The sequence below is a fragment of the Phyllostomus hastatus genome, unplaced genomic scaffold (genome assembly GCF_019186645.2).
Source record: "Phyllostomus hastatus isolate PE091 unplaced genomic scaffold, TTU_PhHast_1.1 phas_contig_16, whole genome shotgun sequence".
In the NCBI taxonomy this organism is placed as follows: domain Eukaryota; kingdom Metazoa; phylum Chordata; class Mammalia; order Chiroptera; family Phyllostomidae; genus Phyllostomus; species Phyllostomus hastatus.
In genome coordinates, this window is record NW_025333643.1 from 14937562 (window position 1) to 14955024 (window position 17463).

General features: G+C 40.6%; 1 protein-coding gene across 4 annotated transcripts in view; it reads left to right on the forward strand.

Annotated features, from left to right (window-relative positions):
• Positions 1–17463, forward strand: part of FLNB (filamin B) — a 140672-nt gene that overhangs the window by 56463 nt on the left and 66746 nt on the right. For all 4 annotated transcript variants that reach the window (XM_045832522.1, XM_045832524.1, XM_045832521.1 and 1 more), the window contains exon 4: positions 2681–2828. In XM_045832522.1, the coding sequence (XP_045688478.1) occupies positions 2681–2828 (148 nt within the window). The remainder of the gene's footprint in view (positions 1–2680; positions 2829–17463) is intronic.

Below are 17463 nucleotides of genomic sequence, written 5' to 3' on the forward strand. Positions count from 1 at the left end.
GTCACATGTGGCAAATTTTCTAGTATTTCTGCTCCAGAAATTTGAAAGGCTATTTTTGGACACCAAACTGCAAATGAGAACCCTAATGATATTAGATTGGGCCGTAAGAAGTTACCAATATTTAACTACTTTTTAGCCTATTAAAATTTTTTGAACTATAATATATTAGGGAAAAAATCACAAGACTTATGTCAACGTAAGAAACATTCAAACCCGAGAGAATTTGTGAGTTTATTTGAGCCAACTGACGACAATTGCCTAGAAGCAACACCTCAACGAATTGAGGAAATGCTCTGAAAATGGCAGTTTTGCGCCTTATTTTTTACATTATAATCAAAAGAGGAGGCATGGAGGGTTACATAAAATCCATTGGTGATAGACTAGGGAGGCGGGAGAAAGCAGAGTGGGGAAACCTTGGGTGAAAAGGTGAAATGGTGGACACATACTTCTTTTATATAGATGGGCGCAGGGTCGTTAACGGTCAACAACCAACATAGGATCAACAACCAACACAGGATCAACAGCGCTAAGGGGGTTGGTTTGTGGTCTTGCTCTCCTGCAGTGGTTGTGCCTCAGGGGTTTGGAAAAAGGGAAGTTTCTTTGACATTTCAAAAATGTGTTATCACAGATGCAAAAAGACAATGGACAGGTTCAATTAAGGTAAAGATTGATTTTTGTCAGGGAAGATTCTAGCCCAGGGCAATGACTGCTCACCTTGACCTGCTTTTAGTTAGAACTTTTTTTTTTATTTCAGACCATCCTAAGTGATTACCACATAAGCCTCCCCTGAGCTTGTCAGGTTTGGTATATGGTCCCTCTCGTCCACACTTAGAACTTTTTAAAAAAATTTACATCAAGATAACCTACAATTAATGAAAATTGGGGAAGAATTTGTATTGACCATAATCCTATCACAGAAATATTACAAGAGAACCTGGAAATTATGATAAGCCTTAGATACCATTTCTAGTAGCCCTTCCAAGGAGTCTAAAAAGCTTCCCCGTGACAGTTGGCCACCATGATTCCCACGTCAAGAAAACTTGTGGGTAGCCAGTGCGTGGGATGGGTGACTTTGCCACAGGCTTCATTAAGGTCTAAGTTGGTGCTTAGTGCACTTTGTAACAGGATCCCTTGGCAGGTAGAAAAACTTGACTGTGTTTCTTTGGTTTGGCTTTGGCACCATGGCCCTGCTTCATGACCCATTTCTTGGCTTTTCCATCCTCAGGAAGTGGTGTGGTATGTTTTTCATCTCCTAAACCTAAAACCATCTCCTTCTGACGTTCATGTGATGTTGGCACTGTAAAGTTGATGAAGGAACTGCCAGAAGGAATGCCAGATCACCGTATTCCTCCATATTATGGGACATATTGTACAAACCCAAATATGCAGGCTAATCATCAGAATGGGTTGTTGGGTATGTGTGTGTTACCATGGGATGAGGGAAGCTGGGTGCATATGTCGTTCATCTGCATTTGGTTAACCTGGGCCATGAGACAGAGTCTCGTGTTCCTTTCAGTGGCTTACCTTCTATTGGGGCAGGAGGATTTATTGTGCTCCTTAGGGCCAGGTCAGGTGGTAGAACTGAAGCTATGATGCCCTCAGTGAGGCTGCCTGTCCAGCATGGGTTATAAATAATGACTAATATTCTTGCTCCTAAGATGAATATCTGTAGAAATTTATCACCTCCCCATGTTTTTAATGGCTCCTAACACAGAGATCTATCTTAGCTTAGCCCCAGCTGCCAAAACAAATACCATAGATTGGGCAGCTTAAACAATAGACATTTACTTCTCAATTCTGGGAGCTGGAAGTTCAAGACTAAGGTGTGAGCAGATTGAGGTTTTGGTGAGGGCCCTCCTCCTGGTGAGAGAGAGAGAGAGAGAGAGAGAGAGAGAGAGAGAGAGGGAGGGAGGGGGAGGGAGAGAGCGGGAGAGAGTGGGAGAGAGAGAGAGAAAGGGTGGGTGGGCAAATGTACCTTCTGGTCTTTCTTACCCTTCTTAAGGACACTAATCCTTTCCTGGGGGCTCCACCCTCACGACCTCCTCTGTACCTGCTCACGTCCCAAAGGCCCCACCTTCGAACACCGAGGCATTGGAGTTGAGGGCTTCAGCCTGTTAACTGTGGGAGGGCACAAAGACTCAGTCTGTAAGACCTCATATTAAATATGTCACTGTATTGTCTTCTTGTTTGTTGTTTTTACTTTATTTTTTTTGTTAGTAGCTGAGTTAGCAGAGATGCAGACAATGGGTAGATGAGCAAAGGAAAAAGGCCAGTTTATGTGGGTTTTTTTTTTTTTTGGTAACATGCTCTAATCTCACACGCAGTTTTTTCTTCATCCTCCTCACGTGACATAGCTTATCCCCCTGGGAATTTTGATCAGGGGGGTGAATGGGTTATTTTCAGAGGTGGCGGGGAAGCATGTACCTCTGGAAATGACATCCAGAATCGTCTGGAGAGGGTCCTCAGCTTCCAGAGGGAATGGTGACACTTCTAAAAGGTTACAAAACACTGATCTTGGCATGTCACCTTAATGTAATTTCACTTAGTTGAGAAACGGACTCAATTTTTTATTATTTGTAGTGTTTATGAGGCTTTTGCAAAAAGCCTCATAGTCCTGTGCATTCGGTAGTAATTGGAAAGTGATGTGTTCTGGTATTCACTTACTGTGTCGTTTTTCTAGGTCATCACTCCTGAAGAGATTATTCACCCGGATGTGGATGAGCACTCGGTGATGACTTACCTGTCCCAGTTCCCCAAAGCCAAGCTCAAGCCAGGGGCTCCTCTTAAACCCAAACTCAATCCCAAGAAAGCCAGGGCCTATGGCAAAGGTAAGCATTGGTCGTGTTGGATTCGAAGATTGTCCTCTGGTCTTACAGAGTATGATTGGCTTCAGGAGGAGGGTTCTTATAATCAAGAATGTGCAGGCTAAATCCTGGAAGACACTGGACACTTCCTTTGTCGGCGTGGTTTGTTTTTGTTTTTTAACCTTAAGCTCCTTTTGTTTATGACCACCTTTTTCTGCCTTGTGAATCTAGGCTTTGAGAAACACTGCTGATTTAACATGGCAGTCTGTTGATTTTAGTGCACTGACCCTGGGGTGAAGAAAGGACTGTTGTTCCCATTTTTCAGAGCAGGAATCAGAGGCATGGTCCCCTGGGGGCAGGAAGGTGGCAGACAGGAGCCTGTGTCTTCTGGCTGATGATTCATTTTTCCTTTGGTTGTGCTAAAGCTGCTCAGGTTTCCAGATGGGGTGGGAGCTATTGATAACCCCTGGCAGACACTTCCTTGCTAAGACATCCTGTTTATGCAGCCGCTGGGAGTGTTCTACTCAGAACTTTTTGTTGGGCTGAAGGCGTTTTGAGGCATTAGGTGTTCTGGTTGGCACCTGACTTTAAGCACAGTAGTTTTTTTGTGAGTTAGCTTGTTTTCCATTTCTGTTCACATTTAATAGTCCTGTGCATTGGTTTCAGGTGTACATCACAGTGCTGGATAATCACGTACTTTACAGAGTGGTCCCCTGATATCTCAAGTACCCACCTTGCCCCATACGTAGTTATTAAGCACACTAATTTTTTAAAAGGAGAACAATTATATTTTAGCCCAGTATGATTTCTGATAAAGATCAGCAGAGCGAGGTATAACTTACTCCATTTTCTGTAGGAGTGCATTGTATTTCTTAATCTTCATAATGACCATTGGGAAAATATTTAGACACACAAAATAACTTGTATAGTCTCTCCTAGAATCAACAGTTCTTACCATCCTAATGTAATAATTTCCTCCTGCCCTTTGTGTGTCACCTGTGTGTACATACATGTGTGGGTTGTTGGAATTATTTGAAAATAAATTTCAGATGTGGTGACATTTCATACTTGAACACATCAGCAGTGCATCAGCAGAACATCCTTTTAAGTAACCACAGTGTTCACCATCACACTTAAGAAAAATTTACAATTGCATATAAGCTAATGTCCACTTTTGTTTTCAAATTTGTCCTAAAATTCTTCCCTAGTTTTTTTTATTTTACAAACCAAGATCTGATTATGATTTACTGTGCTACATTTGTTTGTTGTCTTTAGACTCTTTTAATCTAGAATAATTTTCCCAAGTTTTTTTTTTTAATGACCTGACTTCCTGAAGAGTCCAGAGCACTTTTCTTACGGGTTGCCTCATATACTCATTCCCTTTGAAGATAGCGTGACTGTATTTGTAGTGAGCTTAGTCTAAAGATGACCTATAGTGGGGGTAGTGGTGCTGACCATGTGTTGTTCTCAACACCCTTCTCACCTGTCTTTTCAGTGTAATTTAGACTAGAAGGCAGTCTGATTACTCTGGAACAAACCAACATGTATTTGGGGTCCCTTTGGCAGTGAGGTGGGGCCTCTGCAATCTTTCGTGTTATGTAGGGACTAGGACATTGTTTGGAGGCCTCTCCAGGTACAGTCACTCTAAGGTCAGCATGTGCATGCTTGCTCTGAGAGTGCTTTCTGAAAGCTGTACCAAAGGTGGTGGCTGGAATGGGAATCTTTGATTTTAAAGGTTATGCTTTCTAAGTGGCAAAAAAGCTCAAACAGCCAAATAAATATGTTGTCAACAAAACTGGTTAAATGGATTGAATGTAGTCAAGGCAAAAAATGCTTGTTTGCAATAATCTTATCATTAGCTGTCCAGTTTCCTCATTGTTAATGTGAAATGGTTTTCTTTTATTTCTATTTTCTAAAAAATGACAACTTAACTATATAGTTCAGGAATGTGGCTAGTATTGCCATTTCCTTCATCTGCCCCTTTGTGTTATAGCTGGGGAGCAAACACCTTTTAAAAATGTGTGGATTTTGGGGGTGGGCTGGGCTGGGAGTAAAAGACAAGAAACTGTACTTGAACAACAATTAAAATAAAAAAATGGCCCTGGCTGGCGTAGCTCAGTGGATTGACCGCGGGCTGCAAACCAAAGTGTCACAGGTTCAATTCCCAGCCAGGGCACATGCCTGGGTTGCATGCCACGGCCCCCAACAACCACACATTGATGTTTCTCTCTCTCTCTTTCTCCCTCCCTTCCGTCTCTAAAAATAAATAAATAAATCTTTAAAAAAGATGCATGGATATATATTTATATATATAAATATGGGTGTGCATATATCCATATGTATGTATTCTTTGCATTTTTGTGGTTAAATATACATAACATTCACTAACTAACCATTGTTTTAAAAAGATTTTGTTTATATATCTTAAGAGAGAGGGGAAGGGAGGGAGAAAGAGAGGAAGAGAAACATTAATGTATGGTTGCCTCTCACACATCCCTACTGGAGACCTGGCCTGCAACCTAGGCGTGTGCCCTGACTGGGAATCCACCTGGGGACCTTTTGCTTCAAAGGCCAGCACTCAGTCCACTGAGCCACACCAGCCAGGACTCATCTAACCATTTTTAAGTGTACCATTCAGTGACGTTAAGTACATTCATTGGGTTGTGTAGCCATCACCATATTTACCTCCAGAACTCTTGCTCTTTCAAACTGAAACTCAGTACACATTAAATAATATTCTCCATTCCCCCGTCCCCTCAGCCCCTGGCAACTACCAGTCTACTTTTTTGTCTCTGAATTTGCCTGTTCCAGGTATCTCATATAAATGTAATTATCTGGTATTTGTCCCTTTGTGTCCAGCTTCCTTATCATGTTTTTAAGGTTTATCTATGTTGTTGCATATATCAGAATTCCATTGCTTTTTAAAGCTGGATAATACTCAGTTTGTATATACTACATTTTATTTTTCTACTCTTCTATCAATGGACATTTGGGATGTTTCCACCTTTTAGTTATTGTTAATAACACGCTGTGAGCATGGGTTACCAAGTATGTTCAGTTGCTGCTCTCAGTTTTTTGGCTAATGCCTAGAGGTGTAATTGCTAGATTACATGGTAATTCTATGTTTAACCGATTTTTCTTTTTAAGTAGGAAAACCAAATATGGTCATTTTAAGCAATAGGGTCACACATGAGGCCCAGTGGGTGGGTGGATGGGGCTTAATTAAGATAGTGCTTGTCCCAAGGTGAGACTAAGGTCAGGAACAGTTTGCAATCTTTCCTGTGTGGCCACATAGCTTCGTTTCTGCCACCTAAACCAAGGAATAGAGAAGGTTTCAGCTTCCAGTTTCTAAAGGGTCGATGGGTTTGTTTTGTATTCTCTACTGGGTATTGACTAGATTGCAGTTAGTTACGAGCTGGTTTCCCCTTGCTGGTTATCTATTCACTGAGCCCTGACTTGCTTAGTCCAGTGGACTAAGGCAAACTTGTAGCTACAGACGGGTCTTTGTGGTGGGCTTCCTTCTTGGTTTGGGCAGGCTGAAAGCATACATCTGTGAATTGAACAGAAGCCCATGTTCTGTGTGAAGCATTCACTGCACAGCGAGACTTAAACCCTCTTCGTTCTGAGTAACCATGGAGAACAGTTGTCTGCTCGGTGAGCGTGGTTCCCAGGGCGTTTACAGAGTGTGGGGTGTGGTTCAGCCTCCTAGCCAACCATGGTTAACCAGAGTCTTAGATAAGCTAGAGTTAGTTCTTTCTCTTGGACTGTTGGAGTCATATGGAGTGGGTATTTATGAATGTATTAAGTGCATGTTTAAACTTGTTAAATGATGTGATCACTCTGTAAATTTGAAGCAAAAGAAAAATGTAGAAAATAAAAACCCAGTGCTTACTTCCCTCTTGCCAATCCCACCCATTCCTTAATTCTGAGGTATTCCTTTCCAGCCTTTTTGTTGTGTTCTGTTCTATTCTGTTTATAGTTGGAAATGAATTCCAACTATGTGTTTTCTTCCATTTGGATTTCTTACCTATCAATGTGTGAATATTATCTTATTACATAATAATCTACCAACAACTTTCTTAAACTAAATTATTTATTGGAAAACTAATATGAATCCAGAGTGTAGTAACAAATGACCTAGTGTTTTTAATAGACTGATGACCAGGAAAAGAAGAGATGGAGAGAAACTTAGAGATTTAATGTGGCTTAGGAGACTTAGCAACCAATTATAATATATGAACCTTATGTGGATTCTATTTCAACTGACTGTTAAAAGTTATTAATGATATTTTAAGATGATTAGAACTTTGAATGCTGACTGAATATTTAGTCATATTAAAGATTTTTAATTAATTTTTTGATGGGATATTTTTTGATGTGTATATTCTAAAAATATCTTTTAGAGATACATAGTGAAGGCTTATGGGTGAAAGATGAGGACTGTCCAGAAGGTATCCAGTCATGTAATATGAAAAATAGAGACATTTACTGAAGAAGATATAAGATACAAGAAACATTGTACATAGGACAGTGACGCCTCAGTCCCCTTCAGAGTAGGGACCTTGGGACCTCACACAGTTCTCCCAATTACCATTAGCTGCCACATCGTACTTTTCTGAATTTCATCAACGGTCTGAAATCTCTTCCCATTCAAAGGTGATTTTAGTTTTGGGAAAAACCAGAAATCATAGGGTGCCAAATCTGGGCTGTAGTGGGGCTGAGTCACCTGGGTGATTTGATGTTTTGCCAAAAAACTCCACGTGAGACATGATGCATGAGAGGGCATGTTGTCATGATAATGCTGCCAATCACCAGTAGCCCATAGCTGTGGCCTTCTGAATCATCTGAATAGTTTCCATGGAGGAATGTTCAAGCTTAATGCAAAATTTATTACAGACTTATTGTTCTACTCACTCAGTCATTTTGAATGCGACAGCCATACAGTACACACGCTCACTCAATGGTGTCTACCACCCCCACTGACTAGTACAGTGAAGTCATCATTGTTCATGCATGCACATTCCAGTCCTCTCTCCTTGGCTGCCAGGTTACATTGATGTTGTGCAAACTGTTATTATATTAACAATGGCTGGACTTTTCCTGGAGAGACCTCCTAGATGAGGACAAGGATTTGTGTCAAAATAACACAGGAAGAGAATGCACACATGTGAAACAAGGTTGGCAGAGAGTTAGTAGTTGTTGAAAAAAGCTGATAGATGCACAGGGATTCATTGTACAGTTCTCAGTGTCTGTGTTGGTTTGGAATTCTCCATAACAGAAGACTTGAAAAGAAATAATAGATCTTTTGCTTCTGGGAAGACTGAGTTGAAGTACTTTTTCCAGTTCTTCCCACTAAGTACATTTAAAATTCCTGAGCATTTTATGCAGAAAAGACATAAGTATATAAGACTCAGAAAGAGAATAAGGCAAACCAGCTAGGGACCTGGGCATCCAAGGACTGACACAGTAATGAGTTCCTTGGGTTTCCTTTTGCTTCATGTATCCCAGACTTGAAACTGAAGAAGCTGACAAGCTGGAAATGCCACTGGGCACAAACACAAACAGCCCTGACAAAAGCCTGTTCTTTTTGGCTCAAACATCAGGAAAGGGCAGCCTAGGAGGAGAACACTTTAGACAGTCATTGCCATACTCTACAGCAAAAACTCCGGTCCCCACCCCCACATATACTATCAAAGGCCAGATGGGGAGCCTGGACTGTCACCACAGATAAGGAAGCCACCCCAATGATGTCAGTAGAGGCCATTTGAGTAGTAATGAGCCATTCCTATCCCTTCCAGCCACTGGTGGGGGAGACTTAATAAAAGATATTCAAAGTGAGGGGGACTTCCACCTCTACCCACCAGTAATGAGGAGTCCCCCCTCACTTTGAGTATCATGGAGGTGGAATGGGGAACCTGGACTTCTTCCCCCACTGGCAGTAACAAGGCATGTGTCTTCCCTTCCCCTGCTGAAATGGTATTATACAAAGGCAGTGAAAACAGAAAGTATAGATGAGACCCAGAATCTCATAATACTTGGAATATCCAGGTTTGGATAACAAAAATCACTTCTCATGCCAAGGACCAGGAAAATCTCCACCTGAATGAAAAGGGACAATTAATTGATGCCAACACTGAGGCAATCAAGATGTTAGAATGAATTATTTGATAAAGGTTTTAAAGCAGCTGATATAAACTAAGACTTCAACAAACAATTACAAATGCACTTGAAACAAATGAAAAATTGAAAATCTCAGCAAAGAAGTAGAACATATAGAGAAGAACCAAATGGAGTTTTAGAACTGAAAAATGCAATAACTACAATTAATTTGGTGGATGAGCTCAACAGCAGAAAGGAAAGGCAGAGGAAAAAATCATTGAGCTGGAAATGAGAACAATGAAAATGACCCAATCTGAATGGCAGAGAAAGTAGACTGAAAAAAAAAATGAACATGCCCTTAGGGACCTGTGGGACGATAACAAAATACCTAACAATTATGTCCTAGGAAACCCAAAAGCAGAGTAAAAAGAGGGTAGGGCTAAAAAACTGCTCAAAGAAATAATGGCTGAAAAGTTCCCAAATTTGGCAACGTACAGACTGAAGAGACTGAGCTAAACCCAAACAAGATAAACACCCAGGAAAAAGAAGTCTACACCAAGCCACATCTTAGACACACTTCAAGAAACTAAATAGTAAAGGCTTGAAAGCAACAAGAGAAATGGCACTTTACCTATCAGGGAAAAATAGAATGACAGATTTCTTATCAAAGGAAGTGGCACAATATTTTTTATATGCTGAAAGGAAAGAACTATCAGCCCAGAATCCTATATCCAGGGCTAATGTCCTTTAGGAATGAAGAGGAAATCAAGACATTCTCAGAAAAAGAAAAGCTAAAAGAATTTGTCACGAGCACATCTACCCTAAAAGGATGGTTAAAGGGAATTCTCTGGACAAAAAGGAAACAATAAAAGAAGGAATCTTGGAATAACAGGAAGAATGAACATGGTGAGCAAACACATGGATAATTATAATAGACTTCCCTCAAAAACCACAAACCGCCAAAACTCAATCCAGATGAAGTAAATAACCTGAGTGGTTCTATAACCATTAAAGAAGTCAAATTTTTAATTTAAAAGCTCTTAGAAAAGAAATCTGCAAGCTCAGATGATTTCACAGGGGGAAGAATTAACACCAATTCTACACAACTTCTTCCAGAAAAAATGAAAAGGGAACACCTCCCAATACATTTTATGAAGCTAGTATTGTTGTAACCAGACAAAGACAATGCCAAAAAAGAAAACTACAGACCAATATCCCTCATGAATAATGATGTTAACAAAATATTAGGCAAAAAAAGTTAGCAAATAGAATTTTGCAATAAATAAAAATTATTCATCGTGACCGAGTGGAGTTTATTCAGGGAGTTCAAGGCTGGTGTGCCATTAGAAATTCAGTCAACATTGCCTATCATATTTTTTGACTAAAGAAGAAAAATCATCAGAATAAACCCATGGATAAAAGGCTTATAAGTTGGACACCATAAGAGCCCTAGAGCAAAACAAGCAGGAAAATTTCAGCTATCCCGCATAGCAATATTTTTGCCAATGTATCTCCTAGGGCAAGGGAAATAAAGGAAAAAAAATAAACAAATGGGACTATATCAAACTAAAAGGCTTCTGCATGGCTAAAGAAGCCATCATCAAAATGAAAAGGGAACCGATCATATGGGAGAACATATTTGCCAATGATGCATTGGACAAGGGTTTAATTTCCAAAATATATTAAGAACTCATATGACTCAACACCAGGAAAAGAAACAGTCCAATTAAAAAAATGGGCAAAGGACCTGAATAGACATTTCTCCAAGGAGAACATACAGAGGGCACATAGACATTTGGAAAGATGTTCAACATCACTAGCCATCAGAGAGATGCAAATTAATACTACAATTAGATATCACCTCACATTGATCAGAATGGGCATCATTAATAAATCAACAAACAACAAGTGCTGGTGAGGTTGTGGAGAAAAGGGAACTCTAGTACACTGTTGCTGGGAATGTAGACTGGTGCAGCCCTTGTGGAAAACAGTATGGAATTTCCTCAAAAAACCTGAAAATAGAACTGCATTCTGACTTGGCAACTCTGTTGCTGGGATTATACCCTAAGAATCCTGAGCCACCAATTCAAAAGAACTTAATGCACCCTTATGTTCACAGAAGCACTATTAACAATAAATAGTCAAGTGCTGGAAACTGGCTAAGTGCCCATCAGTAAATGAGTGGATCAAAAATCTGGTACATTTACACAGTGGAATACTGTACAACAGAAAGAAAAAAGGAACTCCTACCTTTTGTGACAGCATGGATGGATCTTGAGAATATTATGCTAAGTGAAATAAGCCAGGTGGTGAAAAACAAATACCATTTGATCTCCCTATGAAAAGAATCTAATGAACAAAATAAACTAATGAGCCAAACAAAACCATAGGTATGGAAATGTGGAACAGACAAAGTGATCAGAGGGGAGGGTGGAGATAATGGTGGAAAGAAAGGGAAGGGACTAGACAAAGAACATATATGATTGACATGGACATGTATGTTGTCCACGGACATGGACAACAGTGTGGAGATTGACTGAGAGTGGCGAATGTGATAAGCAGAGGAGGGCAAACGGGGAAAAGTTGGAACAACTGTAATAGAATAACAATAAAAATGATTTTAAAAAAAGAAAAATCACATGATCATATCACTTGATACAGGAAAAGCATCTGACAAAATTCAACAGCCATCCATGATAAGAACTCAGAAAAAGAGGAATAGAGGAGACCTCAATTTAATATAAAGTAGCTACCACAAAACACCTACAGCTAACAATATGATTAATGGTGAAATGCTGAGTACATTCCCTAAGATCAGGAATAATGCAAGGATGTCCTCTCACCACTGCTGTTCAACATCATGAGGCAAATTTTAGCTAATACATACAATAAGGAAGAGACGGAAATAAAAGACACATATTAGAAAGTTAGACATATAATTAATTGTCCCTATTTGCAGATGACATGATAGTCCATGAGAAAATACTAAAAAAATCTTTAAAAAAAACCTGTCAAATAAGTTTAGCTAGGTCTCAGTGTATAAGATCAACATACAAAACAAAGAAACAAGCAAAATATAACCAAAGACACTGAAATAGAGAACAGGCTGACAGTGTTCAGAGGGGAGAGGGGAGGGAATTTATGGGAATTTCAGGGGAAAAGGGGAAGGGTTTGCAGGAACAAGTATAAAGGACACATGGACAAAAACTAGGGGCAGGTGGAAATGGGAGGGAGGTGGGGAGGGCTGGTTGGGTGGACTGGAATGGGAGTAAAAGATAGAAAATTGTACTTGAACAACAATTAAAATAAAATTGAAAAAGAAAGATCAACATACAAACATCAATTGTATTTGTATCTATTGGAATAACAAAAGCACAGCAAAATTAAAAATACCATGCCATTCATAGTTGCTCAAAAAACTGAGATAGGAGTAAATGTAATAAAACGTGCAGGATTTGCATGATGAAGACTACAAAACCCCCACTAACGCATAAATTAAACAAGAAGTGGAGAGACGTAGCGTTTTCCTGGGTTGAAAAAGTCAGCAAGCATGTCAGTTCTCCCCAAACTGCTGTATAGGTTTCATACAATTGCTGTCAAAATCCCAGCAAGATTTTTTTTGTAGACAGAAAAGATTATTATTTCAAAATGTATGTGAAAAAGCAAAAGAACTGTAGTAGAGAAATTCAGAAAAGAAGAAAAATAGGAAAGAGTCAGCACACCTGATTTCAAGACTTATTTATAAAGCTACAAAAATCAAGACTGTGATATTGGTGGAGGGATAGAACATAGATCAGTGGAGTGGAATACAGAAACCAGAAATGACCCATACATATATGCAGAACTGGTTCTTCTTGATAAATTATATTTTATTGATTTTGCTATTACAGTTGTCCCAATTTTCCCCCTTTTGCCCCCCTCCACGAAGCATCCCCCACTCCCTAAGGCAATCCCCACCCCATTGTTCATGTCCATGGGTCATATGTATAAAAGTTCCTTGGCTACTCCATTTCCTGTATTGTGCTTTACATCCCCAGGGCTACTCAGTAACCACCTATTTGTACTTCTTAATCCCTTCATGTCTTCCCATCTGGCAACCATCAAATGCCCTCTTTATCCATGATTCTGTCTCTGTTCTTGTTTGCTTAGTTTGTTTTTTAGATTAAATTATTGATAGATATGTATGTATTACCATTTTATTGTTTATAGTTTTGATCTCCTTTTTCTTAAATAAGTCCCTTTAACATTTCATATAATACTGATTTGGTGATGATGAACTCATTTAGTTTTTTCTTGTCTAGGAAGCTCTTTATCTGCCCTTTGATTCTAAATGACAACTTTGCTGGGTAGAGCAATCTTGGCCGTAAGTCCTTGCTTTTCATGACTTTGAATATTTCTTGCCAGTCCCTACTAGCCCGGAAAGTTTCTTTTGAGAAATCAGCTGACAGTCTTATGGGAATTCCCCTGTAGGTAACTAACTGCTTTTCAGATTCTCTCTTTTATCTTGCTGTTTTTGAGATTTTCTCTTTATATAATGCTAGTATGACTCCCTGTCTTGGTAGTGTGGTCTAATGTAGTAGGTGTCCTGTAGGGTCCAGTGGCACAGCCTCCCCTACCATCCAAGTTGGGTACTTGAGGTGTGCCCTTTGTGTGGGCTGAGTATACCTTTCTCTTGTAGTTGAGCCTTAATTGCTGTTGGCAGGTCAATGGGAGGGATTTACCCAGGCCAGTCGGCTGCAGGGACTGGCTGTGACCACTGACCACAACCTCCACCCTCCATGGTGGATTAGCTATGCAGTGGCAGGATAATGGTGCTCCGATGTGGTCTGTAACTGTCCAGTGGCTTGGTAGACTGGGGTTTTCAGGGTGGTGCAGGTCAAGGTCAGCCCCCACCTGTATTCTGCCCAAAGCCATCCTGCATCAGCTATAAAGCACTCTGAGATGGCTGCTACTTGTATTAGGCTTGGAGGTTCCCAGGCCAAGCCAAGCTGTGAATCTAGGCTGGCGGCTGCTTGTGGCTGGACTGGGGCAACTGCGCAAGAGGTACAGGGCTTAGGGCTCACTGAGGCTGGCTGTTGCTTGTTTGAGAGGATTTAGATCCTAGGCCAGCCTTTCACTTGGAAAAGTCACTTTTAACAGTGGGCCCATAAATTGGGTGGGTCAGAATCTCAGGGGATCTCCAGGATGGGGCAAACAGTGTTAGCCAGGTTGATGGAGTCTCAGATATGGCACCCGCCTGCCAGCTTTGTTGCTCTGTGGTGTGAAGGTTCAGAAAACAAACAATGGCCTATGCCCACCTTTCTGTCTGGGAGAAAGCTGTGCCCCAGCTCTTGTCTTAATGCCAGACACTCAGTTTCTCTGTGTATGACACTGGTGCCTTTGAAGCTGCTACCCCACTTCAGGAGCTCAGAGGGAGTGTGTCTGAGTAAGTCTGTGTATGGGTTCTTTAAGCAGAACTGCTTGGGAATTCAGGTTTCTTTTTTTCTTTTTTTTTAAACATTTTATTGATGATGCTATTACAGTTGTCCCATTTTTTCTTCCCTTTTCCCCTCCGCCCTGTACCCTCCATCCCACAGCATTACCCTGACTTATTTCATGTTCATGGGTCATACATATAAGTTCTTTGGCTTCTAAGTTTCCCATACTATTCTTAACCTACCCCTGTCTATTTTGTACCTAACATTTATGCTTCTTAATCCCTGTATCTTTTCCCCAATTCTCTCCTCTCCCACTCCCCACTGATAACCCTCCATGTGATTGTGATCTCCATTTCTGTGATTCAGTTCCTGTTCTAGTTGTTGCTTCATTTGTTTATGATTTTATTTTTTTAGGTTCCATTGTTGATAGTTTTGAGTTTGTTATCATTTTACTGTTCATAGTTTTGATCTTCTTCTTTTTCTTAGATAAGTCCCTTTAACATTTCATATAATAAGGGCTTGGTGATGATGAACTCTAACTTGACCTTATCTGGGAAGCACTTTATCTGCCCTTCCATTCTAGGTGATAGCTTTGCTGGATAGAGTAATCTTTGATGTAGGTCCTTGACTTTCATGACTTTGAATACTTCTTTCCAGCGTCTTCTTGCCAGCAAGATTTCTTTTGAGAAATCAGCTGATAGCCTTAAGGGAACTCCTTTGTAGGTAACTGTCTCCTTTTCCCTCGCTGCTTTTAAGAGTCTCTCCTTATCTTTAATCTTGGGTAATGTAATGATGATGTGCCTTGGTGTGTGCTTCCTTGGGTCCAACTTCTTTAGGACTCTCTGAGCTTCCTGGACTTCTAGAAGTCTATTTCCTTTGCCAGATTGGGGAAGTTCTCCATTATTTTTTCAGATAAGTTTTCCATTTCTTGTTCTTCCTTTTCTCCTCCTGATACCCCTATAATTTGGATGTTGGAATGTTTAAAGTTGTCCTGGAAATTCCTAAACCTTTCCCTATTTTTCTGTATTTTTGTTTCTTCATTCTGTTCTACTTGGATGTTTATTTCTTCCTTCTGGTTCAAATTGTTGATTTGAGTCCGGGTTTCCATCCTGTCGCTGTTCGTTCCCTGTACATTTTCCATTATTTCACTTTGCACAGTCTTCCCTTTGTCCTTCATTTTGCAACCATACTCAACCAATTCTGTGAGCATCCTATCATTAATTAGGATGCTCTACCAATTCTCTGAGCATCCTATCATTGAACTCTGCATCTGTTAAGTTGGCCATCTCTTCATCGCTTAGTGCCATTTTTGGAGCTTTGATCTGTTCTTCATTCAGGCCATTTTTATTTTTATTTTTTGTCTTGGAGTACTTGTTACATAGTAGGGGATGGAGCCTTAGGTGTTCACCAGGACGGGGCAATCCACATTGTTGCATTGTGATACTTCATGTGGGGGAGAGGTTGGAGGGGGAACAATGCCACTTGCTCAGCTCTCTTGGCCAGCTTTCAGTCACTTCCCCTACTACCCACAAGCAAATTGGGCCTTTCTGGTGCTGATTCCCAGGTGGGTGGGTTTGTGTATGTTTTAAGACCCTGTGGGTCTCTCCGACGAAGTCTGCCGTGAGGCTGGGTGTTTCTCCTGCCTCCACAACCCCCAGAGATTTTCTCAGAGGTTTTAAGGCTTTATTTCCCTGTACTGGAACCCTGGGTTGTGAGGTCTGTCTCACTCCCCAGTTGTTCCTCCCAATTTATCTGCACACAAATGTGGGACTGCTAGGTCCCCCAGCCACTGCCTTGCCCACCCAGGTCCTGTAGCTGCTGTCTTGCTGTGAGTCCTCTCTGTTCCACCTGTGCCTCTCCTACCAGTCTGGATGAATGTTTCTTCTTTAACTCCTTGGTTGTCAGGCTTCCATACAGTTGAATTTTCTGTCATTTCTGGTTATTTTTTTGTTTTCAAATTTGTTATTGTCCTTCTTTTGGTGTGAGAGGAGACAAAGTGTATCTACCTACACCTTTATCTTGGCCGGGAGTCCAAAAGTTTTCTTTCACCAACTCAATCCCTGCTGGTTTTTGCAGCCAGAAGTTATGGGGAATTATCTTCCTGACTCTGGAACTCTGGGCTGGTGGCCTGGTGTGAGTCAGGGACTCCTCACTGCTGAGATGTCTCTCCCAAATTTTTATCTACCACAGATGGATTTGAGACCAGCGCATCCATTTTTCTGCCCCTCCTACCGGTCTGGATGGATGTGGTTTCTTTAATTCTGTAGTTTTCAGACATTCATTTAACTCGATTTCTGACCGTTCTGACTGATGGTTGTTCTATAGTTCAGTTGTAATTTTGTTGTGGTTTTGTGAGGAAGCAAGCCCTGTGTACCTATGATGCCATCTTGACTGGAAGTCTCAAATATGCAGAACTGATTCTTGATGAAGGTGCAGGAGGAATTCAGTGGAGGAAAGAGCCTTTTTTCACACTGCCAGAGTAACTGAACATCCACTGGCAAAAAAAACAAAACAAAACAAAAACCCTCAGTCTAAGCCTCACACTTTATATAAAAATTAAGTCAAAATCGATGACAGACTTAAATGTAAGAGTCTATAACTGTAAAACTTTCTAGAAAAACATAGGAGAAACTTTGGGATCTAGGGCAAGGTAGAGTTCTTAGACTTGACGCCAAAAGCATGATACTGTAAGTGTAATGTCGTCCCAATGTGCAATGCTTGCAGGTTCATTCTCTGGTCAGGACACATGCAGGAGGGAACCAGTGAGTGGATTAATAAGTGGAACAGCAAATCAATGTCTCACTCTCTCTCTCTTTCCCCTCTTCTTCTGTCTCTCTCTAAAAATCAGTAAATAAATTTTTAAAAATGTAAAAAAGCATTGTCTGTGTCTCACAGTCTTGACACAAGGCACACCAGAGGTGGGCTGTATGTGCTATTGTGGAATTTCACTCAGTGGAGGGTGTATTCCTGGACTACCTCATGCTCGTGCAGGACAGGCTCCTTTAGCTCTGAGCTCCGGGACACCTGGGTCACATCTCTAAAAGAACTCAAAATGTTGAGATGAAGGGCCTGGGAAGGCTTTTAAAGACTTTGCAGTTAGGATGAAAAGACAAGCTAAAGACTAGGAGAAAATATTTGGGAAC